The 27305-nt window shown below is 38.0% G+C and overlaps 1 protein-coding gene across 5 annotated transcripts in view; it reads left to right on the forward strand.

The window, feature by feature from the left end:
- LOC146459388 (proprotein convertase subtilisin/kexin type 6-like) overlaps positions 1 to 25023 on the forward strand; it is a 67218-nt gene extending 42195 nt beyond the window's left edge. For 3 of the 5 annotated variants that reach the window (XM_085089603.1, XM_085089604.1, XM_085089605.1), the window contains one exon: positions 1084 to 4021. In XM_085089603.1, the coding sequence (XP_084945729.1) occupies positions 1084 to 1165 (82 nt within the window). In that variant the 3' untranslated portion in view covers positions 1166 to 4021. Of the gene's footprint in view, positions 1 to 1083; positions 4022 to 10030; positions 10199 to 14228; positions 14397 to 19396; positions 19678 to 20761; positions 20910 to 23231 lie in introns of those variants that run through there. The other 2 variants (XM_085089600.1, XM_085089601.1) reach the window with 2 other exon arrangements.
- The last annotated feature ends 2282 nt before the right edge of the window (positions 25024 to 27305 follow it).

Here is a 27305-nt window from a genome sequence, read left to right on the forward strand (position 1 = left end):
ACCAAAATTAGTTGCACGTGGTGAATGATGGAAACTGTCCAAGCTTTCCTTAAAGTGTCCAAGTTGGCCAACAAGGGTCAATTTGAGTGATATACAATTCTCGATTTGCCTAAGTTCAACACAGGCAATGAACTTGAGCAGTATTTGGTAGAAAATTATTCGGATGAATTAAGTCAGCACTGTATTTTTTATTGCAAAAAATGAGAATGGTAAATTATTGATTATGGAAATGAGGTTATTATTTACACACTACCCACAAATCTGTTGGGTCTCATCGTTCACGGTTTTTGCTTTTTAGGTGTCAACGTTTTTGCAATCGAGTGTATACGCAACCTAAGCAGTTGCGAAAAGAAAGCCTGGAAAAAATTCAGGCTTGAACGGGATTCGAACCCATGACCTCTGCGATGCCGGTGCAGTGCTCTGCCAACTGAGCTATCAAGCCAACTGGGAGCTGGTCATATTGTGAATTCGTAAATGTATTAACTTGTTCTAGTGAATAAATTTAACCGCTTATTGTGTTGGCGTTCAAAGCGTGCCATTGTTAAGCTTAGGCTGTACCCCTTTAGTCATTTTTAGGTTACGTTTTCATGAACCCGGTAAAACACAATTGTTAGAGGGCAACCCTATGTCCATGGTATAAAGAGACTACTAGTATCGCCACCCATTCCCGAATGGAACTTCAGACTTTCGTAAGTTTACTTATGGGACAAGGGACTCAAATTGAAACGTAGACTTTTATGCAAGCTCACTGTCGGAAACGATGAGAAACTAACAGAACAATTTCACGTATTACTGACTTGAGTATCTTAAGTAACGTTTCAATTTTACTTGTATATACTTAAATAATTTAGTAAGATAAAACACAATCCCCAACTGTTGTCGCTTTAACTTTCGTCGTGTTTAAATAAAGTTATTTTAATGTATTGCTATGATGTGGTTGAGTCTGTCGATTTAATTGAAAGCTATTGAGTAGTACGTTTCCGTGCTGCTGTTCTTAATGTGTCCTCGCTCTAAGCAGAGAAAGATAATAGATGCTTAATTAAAATGAAACGTGGCTAAAAAAATCTCTACTTTCTTTTACAGTCGTAGCCACCCCAAGAGTCCCATCGAGTGGCAGGAAACAAAACACACACGCGAAGAACGCTTCATGACAGAATTTTTGTAACAAAGAAATTATTTCGCAGCTCAAACAGTTGGCAGATCTACCCGACCTTCAGTTAATCATAGTTAATTGAGGGACTGATTATGATACCTTGCCACGACAACAATAGTGCTGCAATTTATGTGGGAAGGGCCGCGGCCGTGCACAATCCTTTGTTTTAACGTTCACACTACAGTTGAATATCTTACCAGGAACGTTTCTATTGGTCAGTTGCTCCAACACATTTTAAAATCTATTGTGGTTTGTGCACGGTCAAGGCCAAAAATGTTAACAAAAACATAGAAGAAAGAAGTTTGTCAGTCTCCATTTATAACCATTGCCTTTTATTAACTAAGAAGGTATCACGAGTATTAGTAGAAGATTGTCTCAGTTTCCCCGTTTGCTCATTAGTGCGGGATTTGTTCATATCGTTGTAGTTCCTCTAATAACACTCAACCCTAATAGCCTGTTGCCTATGAAAGGTGCTCTCTTACAACAGGTCCGTAATCAAGATAAATTATTTGACTGACTGAAAGAAAGAAAAAAAATCTGTTTGATGGCCAAGTGTTCGTTGACGAGATCTTATCGCTTAGGCAGGTTTGTCATAATTTTGTAGTTTTGTTATGATTAATGTTACCTGTTATTTATCTGCTTCGTGCCACTTGGCATATAAGGTCTCGTTTTCATTTATGCCATTTGATTGTTACTCTCTTTAAGATATGTTACTTACAGTAGACTCTCTACGAAGCGATCATTCCCGGGATAGGAAAACGTGGTAGCTTGTGATAGTCAATCGCGTACGATAGATTTGGAATACAATGTCCGACCGAGGAAAGATTCGAACAGGACTACGCTAACGAGAGTGGTTGCTCAGAGAGTCAACTGTAATATTTATCTATTTAACTTGCAATTAGTATTCCAGAAGGATGAAACCAAGTTTGTAGATTATTGTGCACAACGTGAATCACAACCATATTTTTAAGTTACATTTTTACAATGTGATTAGTACAATTTAGTCGTTACCTTTTTAAGCTACTAAATTTGACAGAGATATAACTACTCACCTTGTAAGACACCACCTAAAGGCATGTTATCTCGGAAGTTGTTGCTTTAAATTATTTTATAGAACATGGTTCAAAACCATATTTGATTAATACCATTCGGTTGATATTCTTTACTAAAGCTACTAAATTTTAGCGTAGATATGACTAATTCATCTTCTTAGACACCAACGAAAGGCATGTTATATCAACGGTTTACAAATATCTTATTCGATGGTTTTTACATATAATACGAGCAGATATTTTGCGAGTTGCGTAGTATTTTTCCTTGTCCCGAAGGGTCGAGGAAAAATACGAGCAATGAGCAAAATGTCCGCGCATTTATATGCAAAACCATCGAATAAGAGATTTATTATTCCACTACCAAAAGATTTTGCTACTTTGGCCCCTCTTTTCTGGTAAGAGTGGTGAAATACACCCGGCATTATCTGTCCATCAGTATATAGCGCGTAGGAATGACCTAAACAACACAGAAAGCCAGTGAAATGTCTTTGTCCGTATTCGCTCTGTTGTAAACCGGTCAAACCGGGACACTACAGTGTATTACGGTCTTATATTTTGCGCGTTCTCTTGACCTTATTTGGTGAAATGACAAAATCGTGGAATAATAATTTAAATTATATATTTTATAGAGCATGGTTCAAAACCATATTTAATTAATACCATTCGGTTGTTACTCTTTTAAGCTACTAAATTTTAGTGTACATATAACTTGTTTATCTTGTTAGACACCAACTAAAAGCATGTTATCTCAGAAGGGTTTGCTTTAAAATTAATTATGTTATAGAACATGGTTCAAAACCATATTTAATTAATACCATTCGGTTGTTACTCTTTTAAGCTACTAAATTTTAGTGTACATATAACTTGTTTATCTTGTTAGACACCAACTAAAAGCATGTTATCTCAGAAGGGTTTGCTTTAAAATTAATTATTTTATAGAACATGGTTCAAAACCATATTTAATTATTACCATTTGGTTGTTACGCTTTTACTGCGTCTTTTAATAACACGTGAACTCTTAAGCCCAAGATTCAACCAGTGGTTACGTTTTTTCTGCCGTCGATCACTGTAGTAGACTGCTCAGAAAAAAAACAGAACTTTTACTTATCGGAGTCCAAAGGTCGTTTTGTGCGTTATGATTGGCGGATTTTATCCACTCTGTCGGTTTCTGTGTTTTTTTAAAGTTTCTTTAGTTGTTGCCGTAATTATGATTCTCTCGGTAACTCACGGAATATCCATTGGCTAAAAGGAAATTAAAGTTCGGGGTTTTGCCTGTTGTAGAAAGGTGCAGTAAGATGTTAAGTTTGATGGAAATATAATATATTCATCTTGTTGGACACTAACTTAAGATATGTTATTCCAGAAGAATGAAATCGGATGTTTGCTTTATATTGTTAGTAGAGCCTGGTTCCAAACCATATATATATATATATATATATAGATTAGATTATAGGTTATAGATTATATTTTTGTTTTGATTTATACCATGTGGTTATTACGGCCTTTTAAGAAATGTGTCTTACAGTTGACTCCCTCGTAAGCGATCACCCTTGGGATTACAAAACTGTTGTTGCTTATGAGAGGTTATCGCGTTTGACAAAGTCTGAGTTCAGTGTTCCACAGAGAAAGGATTTAAACGGATTTTCACGATTTTGACCGGTGAACGGAGAAGGTCGCTTACGAGAGTGATCGCTAAGAGAGAGAGTCAACTTTATCAGTAACATTTGACTGAGAACTGATCCAATCTGGAATTTTATCAAGGTGGTCAATTAACTTATATATTAAAAGAATAAAATTTCCGTTTTATGCAATATAATCTCGTAAGTGTTCTGCCATTTGATGAAGAAAATGTCAGAGATAAGGATACAGAGAGAAAATGTCAAACTGTCTCCTCCTTCAATTTAAATACATGATTTTTGGAGTTCGTTCTAAATGGCCTAAAGGACACTAGATTGTTTTTATGTTGGTAAGGAAAGCGCTGTGTTGAAAGGCTCAAGCAGATCTGGATTGTCGTCCAAGTCAACAGGGATTTCGCCCAGAATGGAAGGAGAAAATACGATTGAGAAATGACTGAGGGTGTTCCGTGCTCATTCGCGTATTCTTCTTTGGTAGTCCGAAGTCATTTGGCTGTTAGAATCGTAGCGCTACGGGTGTCAGATGTTAGACACCAGAAACAAAATTAAACACAAAATTAATCTCTTCCAGGGAAGTCGTGCATGTGTGGCGCAGTGGTATGGAACATGCCCTTGTAGTCAGAAGGCTGCGGTACAAGCCTACCTTGGGACCGACAGAATAATGCATCACGAAATCGATCTTTTCAATGCTATCGTCCTTAATAGCCAGTGTCCACACTGTTGCGCTGTTTCGTTCACTCGCTGTTTCGTTCCTTTGTTCATGCTAGTGGGCGCTCGTTAGACTTTTCGCCGATTACTCGGTCGTTCACCTACATGTATCCGTTTTCTCACCCGGTTTGTTCGTTTGCTCGTTGTTCCGCTTGTTCGTTCGTTTGCTTGTCTGGTTTGTTTAGTTGCCCCTCTGTTTGCCCAGTTCTTCTTGCTATTCATGGGCATAAACATGTTATAAACAATTAAATTTAATTAATTAAAAGCTGTATTAAAGCATTAGGAAAAAGTTTCTTCAAATTTTAATACTTATGACCGTCATGCCATAGAGAAAGACTTCTTCTTTCTCGATTGATCTGATCGAGAAATAGAAAAAAATCGTAATTGCGTTCCCCTAATTTGTGTTGGTTGTTCTGTGCATTATTGGGTATCCTGTGCAAATTATAAGGGTGGTTTTTTTGAGATTCCTTTCGCCACACATTTGCCTCGCTCTGAGGCGCTTGCTTACGCGTCACTTCGACGCCCTAACTCGCGTAGTGATTCGTGTGTCCTCGGCATTTTCAACCGTTGGCCCAACGGTTGGGGTTCTGTTTTCGGTGAAGTCCTTTAAAAGTTTGCTTCGGGTGTACTATCGGTAAGACCGTAAGTAAAACACGCTGAGTAAAATTTTACGTTGTTCTCTCGTGAGTTTCAAAGAGTCACGTTTGTCTTTTCGTGTTTGGCAAGCTGTTTCTGTGAATTTTCAGTTCCCCGGGATAAGATATTTTGATTTCGCGTTCAACTAGTTGTTGCTGCGAGGTTATGTTTTCAAACTGTCCACCTTCGATAAAGATGTTGTCGTGCTAAATCAGACAAAACAAGCACTGATGTCGATCGCACCGTACATTAGCAGACTTCGTGTCACACAACTCGAGTTCAAAGGATTCGTCAATTCTTTCAGACCCGGCTTTCAATCTGCCAACGAGATTCTCTTAAGATCGACGCAAGCCGGGGCTAAGTTACGAAGCACAAAACGGTAACAGTTTTGTCTCGGTATGAGCTTACGCTCTTTACGAGGTTTCAATAATAGATTTACGTTAGTATAAAATCGAAATACAAAAATATCTGAAATATACACGCATCAGAAACTGACATCAGGTGCCAGTTGTTCAAAGAGCAGATTGTTTTATCAGCGGTTAATTCGCTCTCAGTTCGACATTTTTGCGGCTTTATAGTCGCGTATGTTTCGCGGCATTTTGGTCAAATTACTTTTGAGTAGAAGACCAAAATAGTATGCTGGCCTGTAAGTCTCATTTTTCTCAAAGATTAAAAGCGTTTTACCGAAAAATGATTTGCGCTACTGTATTTTAAAGTTGGACTGTGTCACGCAACAGGCGGACCGACAATACTTTCTATTTAATATTTTTAAGTTCAACAACGTAGCTGCTGAAATTTTAAACTCAGCTACGTTTATTGCAAATGTTTCACCCAGGCCGTACAATTGCGCAACTTGGGGCTGCAATAGGACAAAGGAAAGTAATTCCCACTGTTTTGTTACATTTCTCTCCATTTGTTCAACAATTCCACAGAAATTGGACGAAACGTTTTTCCGATCACACAGTTATTAATTTTGCTATATTAAGATGCTAGTTTTGTGTAATATACAGAAAAAGCCAGATGTAAAAAAGTAACAACAAATATTCAATTTGAGACGTACATGAAAGGGTGCACACTTTTGCCAAATTTGTTCAATTTAAGGTGTCGAACGCACTCTATAATCTATGATTACTGCTAGAAATAATAATACCTGCCGGTAGAGTGCCAACGAGTAAAAACTGTCACAGTTGCGTGCGGAATGAAAATTAAGAAGTTACCAGACTATAAACCAGTTCAGTTTTCAAACTGAATCATTGTTTAATAAAGCATTGCAAAACTCTCATGCTATTCTTTGTTGTTTAGAATGTGTATAAGGACTAAACTTGTGAGGTAGATTAGAGGTGAAACATCTGCGGCCCTTGCATTACCTGTTTGTGTTTATACAAAAACCAAAATAAACAACTTTAATGTGTACAAGAATAGCTATCAACCTAGGAATAACAGAATTTTACAATAAAAATGAGCTTTTCAATCCAATTTATTGAATTAATGAGCCACAAGTACGGTATTTAAGAGAAAATAGGAGAATGGCACAAAGCTATCTTGCAATTGACTTGAAACATTTCTCCTGTATTCAAACATCTCCAATGTGCATCTCCCTCAAACAGAACCTAAACATCAACAAAAAAAAAAAACCGCTCAATTTGACTAGAAAACGATGAAATCTAAAATATTTTGTAAATCCCTATAATTAAGGACTCGTGTTGGTCCGCAGTGTATCAGTTTGGAATGATATCTTTTTGTGCATATCATGTTACCGACCACATGAATTCACATATAACGACACTCGCTGGCCTACTATTGTCCGTATTAGCTTGCAATTTGAATATTATCATGATTAAAGATTAAAGGTTACTTTAAGAAAATTGCTCCCTCCTCAGAAAACAAAACACACTACAAACAGTTAAGATTTGAATTCTCTTACCTCCTCGATTGACAGAGCCGTCGGAACTTTCGCCGTCCACCAACGGAGCAACAAATCTGCCATTAGAGCGGAACATTTCCACACAGTCGCGCAGGATCGAAAAATAAGATGGCGCGTAGGAAAAATTCGATTGCTCCTAAACGTGAAAACTTCTGCAAAGTTTCCTAGCGCTTAAAAAGATCTTTGCTATTTTTTTACACCATCCTGATACAGTAAGACGTATAAACACTGCTATTCTTATCCAAATCTTCGGCCGCCATATTGTTCGCGCTTGTGTAAGAAGAATCTGGGTACTAGCGCTCACCGATCATGATACTCCTGATTGGTTTAGATAAAAAATACCGCGATGCCATTGGCTAGCTCGAAAACAATCACCGATGATGTCACTCTTACATAACCTTTTGCTTACATTTTCATTCGAGATTTTTTCTGCCTGTACCAAAACTAACTCGCGCGTCGGCTTTATAACGCTGCCGCCTCGTCACCCTCGCGTCCTCGCGAGGGTGACTCGTTGGCAAAAATGCCCCTGGCGCCTCCTAAGGGACGGACCTTTCAGCTTTTCCTCTTATTAATTAAATAGTTAATTAATTAATTAATTTGTTTATTTATTTGTCTAATTTGTACCCATTTTCGACTGACCCGCCAAGACTAGTAGGTGCTATTTGTTGGTTAGTCCTGTAATTATCTTTTTGTGACCCATAATTTTTGAATGTTAAATAACCCACCGATTAATTTCCGCGCGCTCTCATTGGAGGAAACACGTCAAGTGGTACAAACTAAGAATAAGCAAAAAATAAAAAAAGGGAAGAACAAATCAAATATAAAAAAAGTTGAAGGCTACATATATCTTAATAAATCAAAGACAATTGCTGCATTGGCAGCCGGTAACATACCACTAATTTAAATGTCTGTGAAAAGATGACACATTATCTGGTGTGTTCTTTACAATTGATGGTGGCTGGTTCCAAATACGAGGAACAGTATACGTATACGAACCATGAAAAAATCGACTACAATTTGAATTTTGTTCTACTTTTAGCCCACTACTCCTAAGATTGTATGCTGTAACTTGGGGTTTGAATAAATTGGCTATATAACGTGGACCATTCTCCTTAAAGTATTTAAAAAAAATATCAGAGATTTTTCTTAACGTCCTATGTTCAAGTGTATTCATGCCCACTGTCTTAAGAATTGACATATAATTAGTACTTTTTCCCATGTTCAACATTGTTCTTAAACCATAAATAAACATCTTCCAATTTCTTATTTTAAAAGAGTTCTACCTATACCAATAAGTAAAGAATTGCAAAACTCAAAATGCGATAATATAAAGCTCTTAAATAGAACTAACAAAGTATTTGCAGGCACTAAACGCTTAATCGCTGTATGATGCACAATCTGCTGAACTACACAAAGCCTTCCACGCATACGGTGAGTCAGTCATGTTAGACTTAAACGTGTGGACTTTCTCAAGCCCGACTCAGTTGCAGGAATAAAGAACTTTCGTTCGAAACCTCGAATCTCTTAGCAGATCGTCGCTCAAACTACGCATCTTTTGAATTGACTTGCACAAATACATAAAGGAAGGATAGCTCTTTACATCTGTATAAAACTTTACCGAGTTGCCCAGTTAACCAGCGAAGAATTGAATTCACAAGAATTCCTATGATTCGGCAACATGGCAGACTGGTGAGGCCACTTGAAACCAGCCTTCTCGGTTTTTTGCAAAGTAAAAATAATTGAAACTTTAAATCATACATTTCGTGGTTAGAACCCATAAAGAAGTTCACATGCTAAATATGAGCGAAATCAGTGAAATGCAGTCGCAGGCCAAAGTTCGTATCTTACACACTATCGCTCTTAATTACTAAGTGAAATCTTTGTCAGCTAGTCGAATTTCATCTAGTTTGGATGACTCGTTATATATATCATAATCTAAGCATAAAATTAAAAACAAATCATACAAAATAAATTGTTGTTGCTTTGTCATTTTGAATATTGACATAATTCGTCTAATTTTGTGCACCTCAAAGGAGGAAGTTTGGGAGGTGTTATATATTCTCTATGTTTTACTGTCATATATTGAATTCCCTTAGGGCCCCTTCATATGAGTCCGGTCCACCGGGCTGGCTCGGTTTCCGAGATCTCGCCTCGTTGCCCTTTTTTTAACAAGAATTTGGATGTGTTCATATGAGAAGTCGGGCTGGCCCGGTCCGCCGGAGATCTCGGTATTTGCGACCGAGATCTCGGTAACCGAGCTAGAAAATTTTTCCATATGAACACTCCGCATGGCTTGTTAGGTCGCTGACAAGTCAAAAGGCGGTTCCACGGGTATTTCGGGGGGGCCTTTTGGACATTTTTTTAACCTTGGTAGCCGGGATTAAATTTCCCATATGAACAGAAGACAAAATTCGTCCCGCCTACCGGGCTCATGTTCTACCGAAAATTCCAAAACTTATTAATAATTCATAAGCCCACTGACCTATCAAATGGTTGATAAAACATCATGTGCAGTGGTTTTATATCCGTTAAAACCTCCTCCTTATTAGTATGCTAATTTCCAACGTTCACAAAAGCATCAATGTTATGAACTCTCTTGACACACGCTTTTCCAGGAATATTTTTGAATCCGTTCAAAAAACTCGCAGCACGTGTTTTATCGGGTCTTAAACCACTCGGCTGCGCCTCCTGGTTTTAAATCCCAATAAAACACTGCTGCTCGTGTTTAAAAACATTACAAACAACTCTAGAAATTTATATTCCGATGAAACGGACATATAAAATTGCTGTTTGTTTGGTGGTCGCTTTTTAACGGTGTTTGCTATGTGGTACTCATTTACTCCCCTCGTTTTAGAAATCGTGAACTAGTTTATTTTAGTACAATGTACTCATACTAATTTCTGATTATTTTATTATAATTCAGCTGTGTGTCCAGATCCCGGTGCACCAGCGCATGGCAGACGTCTGAATAATGATTTTCAAGATGGCAGATTGGTTGCATTTGAGTGCAATCAAAATTACAACCTATTGGGGAGTAAAACAATAACGTGCAATGGTGGACTGTGGAGTGGCAGGACACCCCAATGCAAAGGTAAATAACAGAATAATTAACCGAACATCACGAGAACTGCAAAACATTATATAGTATTCACCAAGAAATTTCAACAGTATTACTTTTCACATAGTAAGGTTGCAGCGTGGTCGAGTGGTCACCTTGATACCTTTGAATTAATATTTTTGGAACACAGTTATGAGCGGACTTGTTGTATAATTCTCGTCTCCAGTTGTTCACGATAGGCCATTTTGGTTAAATCTTGATTTACATTATCCAGTCAAAAATTACCTCAAGCTTTCATCGTTTGCTTTGTTTAGGTGTGGCAGCACTGCCAAAAGCTTAGCATTTCTCAGATTGAAAGAAAATGTTAATTAATTTTGTGGCCTTGGTTTTTAATGGTAATATCCCCTTTAATTGTGGTGCTTAAATCACACCCTTTTTCTCTGAAAGCCAAATCTAAGCTCAAAAACGTTTTTGAGTCCAGTCTCACATGCTCACTTAAGACGAATTGGTAACTTGTGGCTGCTCCCTGTGTATGAGAAAATGTTCATTTGCAGGTTTATGTTATATTAAAAAAAAATGACAGATTCTAATTTGTTAACGCATCAGAAGAGCAAATCCACATCGATAAAGAAGATGTTGCCGTGCACGCTAAATCAGACAAAACAAGCACTGATGTCGATCGCACCGTACATTAGCAGACTTCGTGTCACACAACTCAAGTTCAAAGGATTCGTCAATTCTTTCAGACCCGGCTTTCAATCTGCCAACGAGATTCTCTTAACATCGATGCAAGCCGGGGCTAAGTTACGAAACACAAAACGGTAACAGTTTTGTCTCGGTATGAGCTTACGCTCTTTACGAGGTTTCAATAAGAGATTTACGTCAGTCTAAAATCGAAATACAAAAATATCTGAAATATACACGCATCAGAAACTGACATCAGGCGCCAGTTGTTCAAAGAGCAGATCGTTTTATCAGCGGTTAATTCGCTATCAGTTCGACATTTTTGCGGCTTTATAGTCGCGTATGTTTCGCAGCATTTTGGTAAAATACCTTTTGAGTAGAAGACCAAAATAGTATGCTGGCCTGTAAGTCTCATTTTTCTCAAAGATTGAAAGCGTTTTACCGAAAATTGATTTGCGCTACTGTATTTTAAAGTTGGACAGTGTCACGCAACAGGCGGACCGAAAATACTTTCTATTTAATATTTTCAAGTTCAACAACGTAGCTGCTGAAATTTTAAACTCAGCTACGTTTATTGCAAATGTTTCGCCCAGGCCGTACAATTGCGCAACTTGGGGCTGCAATAGGACAAAGGACATTTCTCTCCGTTTGTTCAACAATTCCACAGAAATTGGACGAAACGTTTTTCCGATCACACAGTCATTAATTTTGCTTTATTAAGATGCTAGTTTTGGGTAATATACAGAAAAAGCCAGATAAAAAAAAGTAACAACAAATATTCAAATTGAAACGTACATGAAAGGGTGCACACGTTTGCCAAATTTGTTCAATTTAAGGTGTCGAACGCACTCTATAATCTATGATTACTGCTAGGAATAATAATAGAAAATGCCCCTGGCGCCTCCTAAGGGACGGACCTTTCAGCTTTTCCTCTTATTAATTAAATAGTTAATTAATTAATTTGTTTATTTATTTGTCTAATTTGTACCCATTTTCGACTGACCCGCCAAGACTAGTAGGTGCTATTTGTTGGTTAGTCCTGTAATTATCTTTTTGTAACCCATACTTTTTGAATGTTGAATAACCCACCGATTCATTTCCGCGCGCTCTCATTGGAGGAAACACGTCCCGTGCTACAAACTAAGAATTAGAAAAAAAAAAGGGGGAAGAACAAATCAAATATAAAAAAAGTGAAGGCTACATATATCTTAATAAATCAAAGACAATTGCTGCATTGGCAGCCGGTAACATACCACTAATTTAATGTCTGTGAAAAGATGACACATTATTTGGTGTGTTCTTTACAATTGATGGTGGCTGGTTCCAAATACGAGGAACAGTATACGTATACAAACCACGAAAAAATTTACTACAATATGAATTTTGTTCTACTTTTAGCCCACTACTCCTAAGATTGTATGGTGTAACTTGGGGTTTGAATAAATTGGCTATATAACGTGGACCATTCTCCTTAAAGTATTTAAAAAAAATATCAGAGATTTTTCTAAACGTCCTATGTTCAAGTGTATTCATGCCCACTGTCTTAAGAATTGACATATAATTAGTACTTTTTCCCATGTTCAATATTGTTCTTAAATCATATTAATAAACATTTTCCAATTTCTTATTTTAAAAGAGTTCTACCTATACCAATAAGTAAAGAATTGCAAAACTCAAAATGCGATAATATAAAGCTCTTAAATAGAACTAACAAAGTATTTGCAGGCACTAAACGCTTAATCGCTGTATGATGCACAATCTGCTGAACTACACAAAGCTTTCCACGCATACGGTGAGTCATGTTAGACTTAAACGTGTGGACTTTTTCAAGCCCGACTCAGTTGCAAGAATTAAGAACTTTCGTTCGAACCCTCGCATCTCTTAGCAGATCGTCGCTCAAACTACGCATCTTTTGAATTGACTTACACAAATACATAAAGGAAGGATAGCTCTTTACATCTGTATAAAACTTTACCGAGTTGCCCAGTTAACCAGCGAAGAATTGAATTCACAAGAATTCCTATGATTCGGCAACATGGCAGACTGGTGAGGCCACTTGAAACCGGCCTTCTCGGTTTTTTGCAAAGTAAAAATAATTGAAACTTAAAATCAACCATTTCGTGGTTAGAACCCATAAAACAGTTCACATGCCAAGTAGGAGCGAAATCAGTGACATGCAGTCGCAGGCCAAAGTTCGAATCTTACACACTATCGCTCTTAATTACTAAGTGAAATCTTTGTCAGCTAGTCGAATTTCATCTAGGTTGGATGACCCGTTATATATATCATAATCTAAGCATAAAATTGTAAACAAATCATTCAAAATAAATTGTTGTTGCTTTGTCATTTTGAATATTGACATAATTCGTCTAATTTTGTGCACCTCAAAGGAGGAAGTTTGGGAGGTGTTATATATTCTCTATGTTTTACTGTCATATATTGAATTCCTTTGAGGCCTCTTCATATGAGTCCGGTCGACCGGGCTGGCTCGGTTTCCGAGATCTCGCCTCGTTACTCTTTTCTTTACAAGAATTTGGATGTGTTCATATGAGAAGTCGGGCTGGCCCGGTCCGCCGGAGATCTCGGTTTTTGCGGCCGAGATCTTGGTAACCGAGCTGGAAAATTTTCCCATATGAACACTCCTTTTCCCATGTGAACACTCCGTTTTCAACTGCGCATGGCTTTTAAGGTCGCTGACAAGTCAAAAGGCGGTTCCACGGGTATTTTTGGGGGGGGCCTTTTGGACATTTTTTAACCTTGGTAACCGGGATTAAATTTCCCATATGAACAGAAGACAAAATTCGTCCCGCCTACCGGGCTCATGTTCTACCGAAAATTCCAAAACTTATTACTAATTTATAAACCCACTGACCTATCAAATGGTTGATAAAACATCATGTGCAGTGGTTTTATATCCGATAAAACCTTCTCCTTATTAGTATGCGGTGTTTAATGTTTTTCTCGTATGCTAATTTCCAACGTTCACAAAAGCATCATTGTTATGAACTCTCTTGACACACGCTTTTCCAGGAATGTTTTTGAATCCGTTCAAAAAACTCGCAGCACGTGTTTTATCGGGTCTAAAACAACTCCGTCGGCTGCGCCTCGTGGTTAAATCCCAATAAAACACTGCTGCTCGTGTTTTAAACATTACAAAAAACTCTAGAAATTTATATTCCGATAAAACGGACATATAAAATTGCTGTTTGTTTGGTGGTCGCTTTTTAACAGTATTTATGAACAAAAGTACTTCGGAAAAAGGTAGGGCATTGTGTTTGCTATGTGGTACTCATTTACTCCCCTCGTCTTAGAAATCGTGAACTACTTTATTTTAGTACAATGTACTCATACTAATTCTGATTATTTTATTATAATTCAGCTGTGTGTCCAGATCCCGGTGCACCAGCACATGGCAGACGTCTGAATAATGATTTTCAGGATGGCAAAATGGTTGCATTTGAGTGCAATCAAAATTACGACCTATTGGGGAGTAAAACAATAACGTGCAATGGTGGACTGTGGAGTGACAGCGCACCCCAGTGCAAAGGTAATAACAGAATTATTAACCGAACATCACGAGAACTGCAAAGCATTATATAGCATTCACCAAGAAATTCAAACAGTATTACTTTTCACATAGTAAGGTTACAGCGTGGTCGAGTGGTTACCTTGACACCTTTGAATTGGTTGGAACACAGTTGTGAGCGGACTTGTTGTATATTTCTCGTCTCCAGTTGTTCACTATAGGCTATTTTGGTTAAATCTTGATTTACATTATCCAGTCAAAAATTACCTCAAGCTTTAGGTGTTGCAGCACTTCCAAAAGCGTCACATATCTCAGATTGACAGAAATGTTAACTAATTTTGTGGCCTTGATTTTTAATGGTGATATCCCCTTTAATTGTGGTGCTTAAATCACACCCTTTTTCTCTGAAAACCAAATCTAAGCTCAAAACCTTTTTTGAGTCCAGTCTTACATACTCACTTAAGACGAATTGGTAACTTGTTGTTGCTCCGTGTGTATGAGAAAATGCTCATATCCAGCCTTATGTTATATTTAAAAATGACATGTTCTAATTCCTCGTGAAGCGAGGTTAATAAATTTGTCGGGCCGAAGGCCCGCCGAAGGCCGCTAAGCCGTGCGAATTCGAGCCGAACATATATTTATATATATGTATGTTTATAAATATATTTCCGTGAAGGTGTCCGTGCTGTTGCCTGGCAACAGTGCGCAAACAAAGCATGAATGACGTCAGACTGTCTGGCGTCGTCTGAAAAAATTTGCATACATCGGAAAAAATATGCGTGCATGATCAAATTTCAACTGCAATGTTCATCATTATTCACTGGATACAGAACTATCTCTCCAGAATCTTTTCCCGTTCTTTTAGAAATATTTTTTGTGAAAGATTGCATTGAAGAAATTACACGTTTTTTTCCGTGGGAAATAAATTCATCGAACACGGCAGCGCTGCACGCCCGTTGTACATTACATCGCGTCAGAAATAGATTTTTAACCGCAAACTAGCCTGTGGAACTACGAAAAGACCATGCTCATAAAAAAAATCCTATGCCCCTTTTACGTAATCTCCTCATTTGATGCTACAGTACGAGTAAAGAGGGTTTTCCACCCAGCCCCAGCTTCGCGAGGTTTTGCGAGTCACGTATTTTTAGTTAGTTTACGCGTCAGAAGAGCGCATCCAAAGGTGGAACCAGTTGGTAACAAGCAATCTAATTAGACAACATAATAGCACCCTGCCACCAAGGAAGCACTCTCCACTAATCAATGTACCTGGTTCAGTAACAAAGCAGAAGCAGAAACTAACTTAAGGGCGGTGCCTATGAACAACGCTTGGGGTGGTGTTGATCTCCTGGAGGCCGTTTTGGATCCATTCCACAATCGCTAGGGCCCGGTTGTTCGAAGCCCAATAAACTTAATCCCGGATTAAAGGGAACTTTGACTCAACTTTAATTAATAATCAATAAAATTCCTCCAAAGATTTTTGTCTGTAAGTTATGACTTACAACTTTTCTTTACCATTAACCCCAAATTAGTTTTTTAAAACATTTTTAACGAGCGAGATAAGAACCGTGGTTAATTTCTAATCGGGGATTAGCGTTAATCAGTTTTCGAACAAGCGGGCCCTGGCCGGATGCTTATCCCTCCTTAAGATGGATTACACTGTCGGTTAATTTTACGCTTGTGACTTGTGTGATCTTACGTGGCGTAACTTTGATGATCACAACAGAGAAAACGTACGGTGATATTATGTCTGCAGAAAAAGTTGAAGCAGGTTCACTTTTTTCCGCAGACGCAACCCATCCATGCATTTTGTATATTGTGTTAACACACGTAAATTCACGCCCGTTAACACACACAAAATTCAAGTACGCGACCATGAAAATCCTCATTTAGATCATATTGGACCACGCTGGACAGATGAACCGAACACTTTTAACCCTGCGCTGAATCAGCCCTCTTCAATAAATGATAGAGCCACTGAACGTAACAAGTGCCAATCAACTGCGAATCAGTTGACCAATGGTAATGCTTCTACTGCCAATACCAGCCCTGCTAAAGTATACCAGTCTGGTAGAACCACTCAGAATAAGTTAAAATAAAAAATGGTTGACATCGTCAAGTAGATATGGGACATGTAGCCGATAGTCAACCCCCAGGGGTTAAAGGGTTTCTCCGTAGCCCACCTTTATCAACGGAAACGAACCTGTCAGTCCTCTGAGCCCACCGAGACATGTCGTTGCTTTCAGTAGCTGGTAATACTGTCCAGAGTTTTCCCAACCACCGGATCGACCATCTAGAGCAAAACCTACTCCGAAACAGTCCGTGGACAATAGTCATGACATTCCTACGAGGTATCTTTAGAACAGGCGAACAGAAGAGGGACCTGTGTATCTCCGTCGTGAATCTCACTAAGATCCTGGATACCTTCAATAGCTAAAGGAAAAGTATGACAAAATTCGGATGCTTTGATAGGTTTATCACTATCACTGGCCTGTCCCACGATGGAGTGATGGTTTTTCTGATGGACGGCGGTTAAACATTTGAGGCCATTGGAGTTAAGCAGAGCTTTATGCTGGTCCCGACACTGTGTTTGATACCTTCTTTAAATGTGAGACAGACCTCAAGATTAACTACAAGACTGACAGGCAGACAGGAACCTAAACATGACTGTGTATGACACACCACCAGTGCGCAAGACCACCGGGGTAAGGTTCTGTGTAACTTTTGACAACGGTGGCGTTACCATCTGCCCCAAAAGGACTGAAATCAAGCACCAGCCTGCTCCCGAAAAGCTTCACCACACACGGCTTAACTGTTGAGAGTTTCACTTATTTGGGCTGTACATTATCCAACATCAGCATAGATGACGAAGTCAACTGTATACTTTTCATTGTAGGATTGTAGAGGCATTGAATTAGCACTGCGTTGTCTACAAGGCTCTGGTACTTCCTCCTAGGTAGGTAGGTAGGTAGGTAGGTAGGTAGGTAGGTAGGATGTTCATTTCGATTCGGATTATAGAGTAGCAAGATAATGTTTACTTAAACTTAAATACAGCTTTTACATGACGCAGTACGAGCAAAATTCATTCATTCATTCATTCGTTCGTTCGTTCGTTCGTTCGTTCGTTCGTTCATTCATTCATTCGTTCGTTCGTTCGTTCGTTCGTTCGTTCGTTTCGTTCGTTCGTTCGTTCGTTCGTTCGTTCGTTCGTTCGTTCGTTCGTTCGTTCGTTCGTTCGTTCATTCATTCATTCGTTCGTTCGATTCCCCCGCCCTTTCCAGCAGAACTATTGATTGACTAATTGATTGATTGATTGATTGATTGATTGATTGATTGATTGATTGATGGAACAAGTTTTCTTAAGTTGTCATCATCATCAAGAGCACCAACATCATTACAACTGGGAAAGATGTATTATTCAAAGTGACACAAGCAAACCTGGGGAAAAGAATTCCGAGTGCTCCTATATTAGGAGTCTTCCGATTACTACTAGTTCGGATGCCCTAACACTGAGCTACAGGAGACTCGTGGTAGCTAAGGCCATTAAACTAGGTTCATGGGACAAACATCCTGCACATTCCTAGGATTTGAATGTCAACGTGTGGCGTATGCGCGATGGAATAAATGTGAAGTTGAAGTAACTTAGGTTACGACTCCTGATAGGAGGACTCGGATTTTTTTCCTTGTATGCCTGTGTCACTTTCTGAATAATACATCATTGTCATTAATTCACCAGGCTTAAAATATTCCATCACATTATTTCCATTGCGCATATGCCACACAGGATGTTCCAATCATAGCATTACGCAGGATGTTTGTCCCATGAACCTAGTTTAATGGCCTTAATTAGCTCCCACGAGTCTCCTGTAGCTCAGTGGTAGAGCATCAAAACTAGTAATCGGAAGGTCTTAGGTTCGACTCCTGATAGCAGAGCTCGGATTTTTTTCCGAGTATACCTGTGTCACTTTCTGAATAATACATCATTCTCATCGAAGTAACTTGTTTCAAATATGAAATACTAATGAATCTTTTTCTCTGAAAAAAGTTGGTTATTATTTCTGAATGTTGGTCTCGTTATTTTTGTACTTGTTCAATGCTTTACCTAATTATACTGATGAATCCTCACTCTCTTACCTAGAAAAATGTTACAACTATGACACCAGGCGTGCATTTTCTTTTCGTTGACCTTACTGTAAAACAAAAATAACGTTATTTCTATTTTCAATCAAAGTCTTAAGTTTTTTAATTCACTTGATCGTTGGATAACTAGTGCTTCATCTCTTGTCTCTTTCAAAAAACGACTTCTTTATTACATGTTTCCAATTTTTTAGCAGTTGTTATCTAACGTTTTCTCCTTTTTTCTCTTTTTTACTAGTTGTTTTAATAAGCCCCGTGGTTTCCTCGAGGTTTCCACGCCATTTGTGTTTTTACGTATGGCAAAACAAACAAGTGTTTGTAATTTGTTTGTGGCAAAATAAACTGAATAAATAAATAAATAAAGCTACTCCTGTTGGTCTTATTCTTTGACGAGAGAAATGCCTGAGATTATGTACTTGGTCAATTTGTTATTTTCCTTTTCTTTAAGCTTTTTGTAAAGATCCAGGATCAATCAAAAACGGAATAATCTCAGGAAATTACAGCTACGTTTGCTCCATTACGTTCAAATGTAACAGTAGATATCAACTACGTGGTTCATTGGTTTTAACTTTACAGAGAAGAGCGTGGAACGGTTCAGTTCCGGAAATTATTGATATTAATATGTGTTAACAACTTTTTTTTTGTGCAGTGTGCTGCATTGCTTTGTTATTACCTTATGTGAGAAAGTATCAGGAAATCATTTATTGCAATAAAAGCAATGAAGCACACACAAACACACAAGAGAAAAAAACATGATAGGAGAATTTAAAAGTAGCAAATAAAAAATTCTACTGAGGCTTAAACGTTTGAGGTTTGAGATTTTCGTTAGAGTCTCTATGGTTAAATTTCCTTTCATGACAGATACTTTTCATTTTTATTCATTCCAGATTGTGGAAGACCACTTGGTATGGAGGCCCACAAAATCGAGGATTTTAGGATCACATCACCCGATAGGAATAGTTTACCTCGTTATGCGCGGCTAAATGGACATTTTGCCTGGTGTACAATCAAGTGGACATACTTACAAATCGACCTCGGTAAACGCCACAAGCTAACTGCCATAAGCACGCAAGGAAGGAAACACCTCAAGAGTTGGGTGAAAACATACCGAATTGCATTCTTTGTTAACAATTTTCCAGTTTTCTACAGTGAGTCTGGATCACAGAAGGTCAGAATTTAAATATGGCATAAAATTACTCCTTCCTGACATGAGCGGGAACGTATTGGTTTTTGCAGTCGAACGTATCACCGTAACAACGCAGGCTTAGTAAAATTAATCTTTTTTTCTGTCCTTTAAGCTTTCGTGGTACAGGTTTATTTAAATTATTTCTTATCGATCCCTTGCTTTTAATGCAGGAGCTTTTTAGATAGTAATACTTAAAATTAGTCTCACGTGGAAATTTATCCTTTTTTTCCAAATCACTCGGACATTTTGGGAAATCTATCTGGGAACAATTTGATGTTGTTGGTTACTGTTCGTTGACTTTGATATTGCCATGGCAACCAATTTTTGACAGACTGTTTTTTCAGAAAATGGAAAATCCCTTTTTTTAAATGAAATAAAATATTTTTTCTTTCTGTAACTTAAAAATTTTTAGCCCAATTTTGTGTTCCTTTGTTGGTTCTGATTACTTTTCGTTCAATTCGAAGATTTCCTTCAATTTCGGAGCTTTCCTGAAGTTTTTGGCATATCCAGAAATCCAAGATGGCCGTCATTTGATAATCATGGCGTCATTACAATGTCATATGACGTCATCACTTCCAGTTGCAGACATCAAAGGAGACATCTTTTGATGTACTATCTCTCCTCCAAGTCTCATTGTCATAGCTTTCATACTTGCAAAGTTTTTTAGGGGGCGTCCCCCGGCCCCAGAAGACATAAAAAGCCCAGTCTAGATAGGGTTAATGCATTTTTTCTAACGTTTGACGTCAATAGGCCATTTCCGAGTTGCTTTGATCCTCATTACGAGAGCGGGACTTAGTGCAAAGCTTTTCACGTGAAAATAAGCTTGTTTGCATATGAGTGAAAACTAATTTTCATAATAAGAACTTTCAACGAAGCCTCGCTTTCATCTTGAGGTTTTTAACTGGGAGATTGCTTATTCGTTGTCTTAGTTTGTGGTGATTCCGCACATTTTAGTTGCTGTCACTTTTTCTTGATTTACTTAATTTACTTTTATTTGTCAGCTTGTGTGCATTTTCCAGTAGGTTTACTTCTTTCTTTATCATGTCTTTTTTCATTTTATTTTTAGATTATCGAGGGAAATAGAGACGCTTCTTCCATTGTCAAATACTCGTTCAAAGAACCGTTTGTAACCAGAGTTGTGCGAATTTATCCTGATGTTGACACATTCCATGTCTGCTTACGAGTGGAATTATACGGCTGTGATCCAAAGCCTGGTAAAAGCATTATTCTTGTTTTATTTTCCAATAGGAATATGTGAAACATATGTTTGAACTGCGGTTGAAAGATTAAATAGAAGAAAGATCCTTGCAGTTGGTACGCAACGTAAAAAGCAGTTGCGAAAAAAAAGCCTGAAAAAAAAAATCAGGCGTGAACGAGATTCGAACCCATGCCTCTGCGATGCCGGTACAGTGCTCTACCAACTAAGCTATCATGCCACTTGAATAATAATGACTGTGAGGTTATTACTTGTTAAAAATAGAGGGGTGTTTTTTTTTTAATATCTTTATTGTAAGGGAGGACCAAAGTCCGAACATAGCTGTTTTAAATGATGTTGATTTCAATGCAAGCATTCCAACCATTAATGACTTCTGTAAATGTGTATATTCCAACAGAAGCTCTGGTTTAGTGTTCCTTGCGAATTCTAGCTTCTGAGTTTAAAAGAAAAGCGGCGTGCGTGTCTGCTAACACTGTATATAATGGTGGACTTTTGCAGCTATGCGTGGCGTGCTTGTGAATGATTGAAAAGACTCGTCACCATTCATACCACACGGACAGCAAAACCTTAATATTAAAATTGCCAAGTTTTCCAAACTTATATACAATCGAAAACAACAATAGGCCTGGAGGCGTTCACGCGGGATTTTTTGGCACTTGGCATTTTCTCTTGTAGTTGGTCGATTTAAGCTTTAGCTTTATTAATTTGAATGGCTACTCACAGTCACAATCTGTTTAATTATTACGAACAGTGTTACTTGTACTGTCTCAAGAGTAACACTGCATCAAAGTGTCACAAAAATGACTCACTCCGTTCTATACCCGCTCGACTCAAGGCCGCCAACAGGCCTCTTTATATTACTGTAGTGTATACTATAAACTAGTTATTGCTATGGTTAAGTGGCAACATATGCGTTTATGAAGAGAAACCACGCAAACTAAGCGCAACAAGTTTATTTTCTAGCTATATATACTGAATTGAACTATAACGAGAACAAACCCAACTGATATAACATGGAAAATATTCATATCAAGTTTTGGCTGGAAAACTCAGGAGCAATAAAAAAAGCTCCAGTATTGAACGAAACACTTTTTGTAACGTTCTTTGCTTGAACATTGTACTTGATCCTAAAATCTTCAAGTGACATCAGGTGTACTTTAAAAGCACGAGATGCGAGACATTGCCTGTCTTTGCCTGCGTGCAGATGTATCATGTCGTTCACAGTTGACGGACATTTGATCGTTCGCGAGGAAAACGTGTTTGTTTACGTATTTTTTACACCAAAGTGTTATTGCAATGAGGTAATAAATTATTTAAATACAGGGAAGGGGAACGTTACCAATAAATAGCGTGAATAATTTGTTTAAAAGTTTCGGAATAAGAAGGGAATTGAAAGGAATTATGATGAAAAATGAACTGTGGTGAGGAGTCCCCAAAAACCATGGGGCTTATAGCGAAGGGACCTCCTCATGGTAGTTTTGCGTAAGTACAATCAGGTTAAGAACGGCAATAAGATAATTAATTTTACAAATGTTAACAATAATACAATAGATAGTTTAAAAGTCTTTTCCAACAAGATTGGGTTTCTGAATTAGTAATGTCGGTAGACAAAGAATTCCATAAAGAAGGACCTGGTAGAATGAATAATGGGGGTCAGATGTAGTTAGCGATAATATGCCCTCAACGATTTCAGGTTTAGCTGTATGGCGTAACAGTCCGTATGACTTGAGAGGATATAAAAAGGCCGTCGTTCCACGACTTTCCACCTATTTTATGAAAAATTTATTCGTTATAGAGGCGCTGTGTTATTGAATTTTTCTCAGATTATTGTATGCTTGTTACACTGCGTGAGTGGTGTGCCGCGGCAAGTTGCGGAGCTAGTGCGTTCGTCTGCGCCGCAAATCTCGGCGCAAATCCCACCGACAATACTCAAGAACGAACGAGACCTCGTTGTTCTCTATGTCTGTGAACTTCCCAACAATAAACTCTGGTTTTAGATGTAATGTTTCAGAGATATGGATAAGTAAATTTGTTTATTTAGAGAACGATGCAATGTTTGCTTTTCGTACGAACAGTTACTTTTGGCTTTATCGAGGGAGGTCTGGGACGTGTGACCGAAACGACTAATTTGCGACTTATTTGGGACCATCATCAAAAAACACTTATTATGGTCTACCATTCGAACTGTGGGATCATGTTTAGCTTTGGCCTTGTTTCTTTAGTCCACTAACGGAACTATTTACTTATTTTCAAGCTTTTTGCCATTTGTTACCCCTTCAACTAAATATATGACTCACACATTTGCGATGTTTTTGTTTAGATTGTATTTTAGTGGGATCATTGTTTTGGGGATTATGGACGCAGAGGGAGAACTCCTTAAACTACTACCAAGCTTCCATCACCAAGCTGAATGCCACTCACATTGATTTTGCCTTGGTTTATCAGAACTTAAGGCGCAGTTACAACAGGGCTGATCCAGTGCTTATAATTGATCAAATTCCAGAAATGAAGAACATGTCAGTTAATGCACGAGTCATAGCTGTTCACGTACGTCACATGAAAGAATGGTACCGAACCGGAAACGTCACTGGCACAGGGCACCCATCATTTGTGTCAGTAAGGTTTGATAACGGCCAAGAACGACAGTGGGTTCCACTAAGAGAGGTTCGCTTGGTCAAACGGCCAAGCTTTTGTACAGATGACATTTAAGCATTTTGATTCAAGTAAAGAGCAAAAACATCGACTCTTACTCTGGGATCGTACGTTTTATTTAGCTAGCTCTAAACTGTCACTCGAACGATCTTTAAACCAATAACCCCAGTGATCTCTCACTGAAGATGAACACGTTGAGTCTTGCGAGAAAACGTGAGCAGAAACAGCTTAGGTTTAGCGTGATTTTTGGCAGAAAATGCAAGGTTGTAGTTTTTTCTTTCTTTCTTTTCTATTTTACTTAATATAAAAGTAGCGATATGTAGTCATTAAAAAGTATTATACCTTTGTGTGGAAATACGGAAGTAAATAGTGCCCTGCATGTTCACATATATAGGTTATAAGACATAAACAACTTAAGGACCTAGCTTTGTTGTAGAATTTCCGTTTAATAAGCATAGAGATTTTTAGCAAATTTGTCTTTTTAAATTATTGAAAATGTGTATAAATAAAGGAGCTGTGGGGTAAACGAAGGTGGAAGCAATAAGTCTAATTGTTCTTTAGAAATCCAAGCTACTCTCAATAACGCTCAGCTGTCTCTTAAGGTTTCTCGTGTCCGCCAAATAATTATAGATAGGGAGGCATTATGGCAACGTGAATCAAATATAGGGTTGATTTAAGGAGTGACTCTTAACGCTTATTCGATTCAAAGATGTTAAAGGAGTGCAAAATGCGGCGAAAGCTATAAGAGCAACCTAGCAATGTTTGGTTTTATCAACAGAGTTGATCACGTAATTTGGCCACGGTAAAGAGATTCAAGTGCTCGCGTCTCAGCTCGAACGTTAGCTCTTTATCAGAGACAATCCTCTGACAAAGGGCCATAACTCTAAATTGTTCAGCACTCGAATCTCTTTAAAGTGGCTAAATTACCCTATCAATGCTGTCGATTAAACTAAATATGAACATTCCCTTCTATTTCCCCACCGACCAGCACCACAGCTTCTTTAAAAACTAACTGTGTTCTCTAAGAGCAAGTTACATATCGGCTTTGATAAATTATCTGTACACAAATGCTATTAAAATTGACTTCGCTAACAGCGAAGGTAATCACACTTGATTTTGGAAGTTTTGAATGTTTCATACCTATTATCTCTTCGATATTTCAAATAATCCTACAATGCCTCGATAGATTTGTAATGCGAGGGCGCATCGATATTTCGGAATTTTTTCTATGATGCTTAGGTTGTCTAAAAGAAAATAAAAGAGGGAAGGTGTGGGGCGTTGGTAAACTTGTTACAAATCGAACAATTTCATCAGTTTTATATATATTTTTTATATATATTTTTATTGTCCTATATATATTTTTTATTTTTTGTTTTATGATCATATTGTAATGCGCAATTGAAAATTTATATTGATAATTGCGCAATAGAAATTAATAAAATTATTTATTAATTAATTATTATCAGTTTTAGGTGATCTGAAATTAAAATTAAAACAGTCCGCTATCAACAAGCGAAAAGCTTTGGTGGGGTGGCCGACTGTTTGGAAAAAAAACTTTTACACCTCTGCACCTAACGCCGGTTTTCACTAGCGACGCAAGTACACTCAGGCGCAAGCACAAACATAAGACCTTTATGTCAAGTGAAAACGAAAGCGACGCATGCACAAGAAAAGGAAAATTTTTATCCTTGTACTTAAGCTTGCGTCGAGGCCGTTTTTACGGTGAAACAAGCACTGTTATGTTTGCGCCTGTGCTCGCCGTCGCAAGCACAGGCTTAAAGTGAGACAGCGACAATGTACAAGACTGAGAAAACAAGAGCACTTTCCAGCCTTAATTCCTAATTTTCAATATTACGAATACTACAATAACCAAATGATAGATGTATTTTCAGTCATTGACACTGGTCTACTCGGTAAAAGAAAATCTGTATTCTCCCAACAGGAGTTGAACCTATGAAACCCATTCATTAATAGCCTAGTTTCCACGCCAGTCTTGTTTTAATAGTTCAGTGGTCGAGCGTCCGAACTAGCAATTGGAAGATCATTTTTTTTCTTTCTCCGAATAATTTTATGCCTGTGTCTCTGACTGACATAAATATACCTACTGGTTATTTAGTCTATTCACAAGGCTACAAATATAACATCACATTTCTTTCAAACAATAGCCAAAGTTTGCACAGCAAAGCCTTCAAACCGTATTTTTTACATTGAAGTAAATAAAAGACTAGGTGCTGATTGGTCGATTAGCTATATACCTTTTGCCCATGAATGGACGAGTACACAGGTATCGTCGACCAATTTTCAACGACAGTTTTTAACGCAACATATAGCACCGCCGCGCGGACAACTTTAAACACAAACTTTTCTTTTGAGGCAACATTACTGTGGACGAAACCTAAATTTATTACTAATTCACCATGGACTTGGGATAGATCCAATCAACAAAATTCATTAGCTTTGTAAAGCAAAAACTGAGGTACAGTTGGTTTTTCATTAAAGACGTAAAGACGCTTTATATTCATTTTTAGTTTACTGAACAGCCCCAAGAATTTGACTTGGCATCCTTTTGAGAAACATCGCCACTTTGGGAAAGGGCACGTTAGCTGTTTCTTTTGGCAAGTGTAAGTTCAACACTGAGATCGCTAGAGCTCAGATTTAGACGACCGAGAACAATGAAGCAAGTCACTAAGAATTTAAATCCGCCAAAACGCGTGTTTCGAGCAACTTTTCAAAGCAACTTTTATGGATATGTATATGTCTTGAATCGTTTCCACGTTTCATTGCCATTGTTATTACTATGTTTGATCGTATATTAAAACTGCAAAAGGAACCTGTATAGAAGTACTATTTTACGTACTACAATAAATCATGTGAAATTAACAAGCATTATTAAAAAAGTAAACAACAAAATTCAATAAAGACAGTAGAGCAATCTTCTTGTGATCCAAAGGATCGTGTCTAAAAGTACACAGAGTGACCACGAGTGACCACGAGTGAGACACAATAACATTTTCGTTTGAAAACGCATACTTTTTTATCCGTTTTCACCTTCCGTCCACATTAATACGATCGAAAACGTTTATGTCTTCGAAAACGGAGGTTTTCGAAAACGCTCTCTAGAGTGGAGGTTTTTGAAAACGGAGGTCAGCGTCTTTGTCTGGACGGGTGAAAACGGAGGTTTTCGAAAACGATTACGTCACTGGCATTGGCATGTCCCAGTTTCACTAGCGCGTAAAAAGCATAAACAATCGATCCAACATGGCGGAATATCTGGCATTGATGTTGTTTGCCCTGATTTCAACCTTGATTGCTTGTTTGGAACTAAATGCTGTCCTTATTAATTTATATACTTAAATTTTGCGTAAGTAAGTAAGGTCGAGCAGAGCCTGGGGACAAAAACGGATGTTTTCCTATCCGTTTTCGGTGGTAAAGTGTGGACGGTCGAAAACGCTTCAAAAACGCTAGTGTGGATGAAAAACGTTTTATCCGTTTTCAAGAAACAGAAAACGGAGGTTTTCGAAGACGCATTAGTGTGGACAGGGCTTAACAACAGCCTTTTCATGCTAGAATTACGAAACTTCCTTTAATACATATTTTGCACTCAATTTTTCTTTTTTGTGTGCCAGATCGGTGGAGAAGATGAAGTCTCTCTCTATAGCATTGCAGCCTTAATATTAAAACACGAAGGGAAACTTTCTGATGTTTTAATATAGCTTAAATTGTAAGATTTAAGCCCATATAG

This window comes from Pavona decussata, unplaced genomic scaffold (assembly GCF_977016875.1).
Source record: "Pavona decussata unplaced genomic scaffold, jaPavDecu1.1 SCAFFOLD_219, whole genome shotgun sequence".
Taxonomy (NCBI): Eukaryota; Metazoa; Cnidaria; class Anthozoa; order Scleractinia; family Agariciidae; genus Pavona; species Pavona decussata.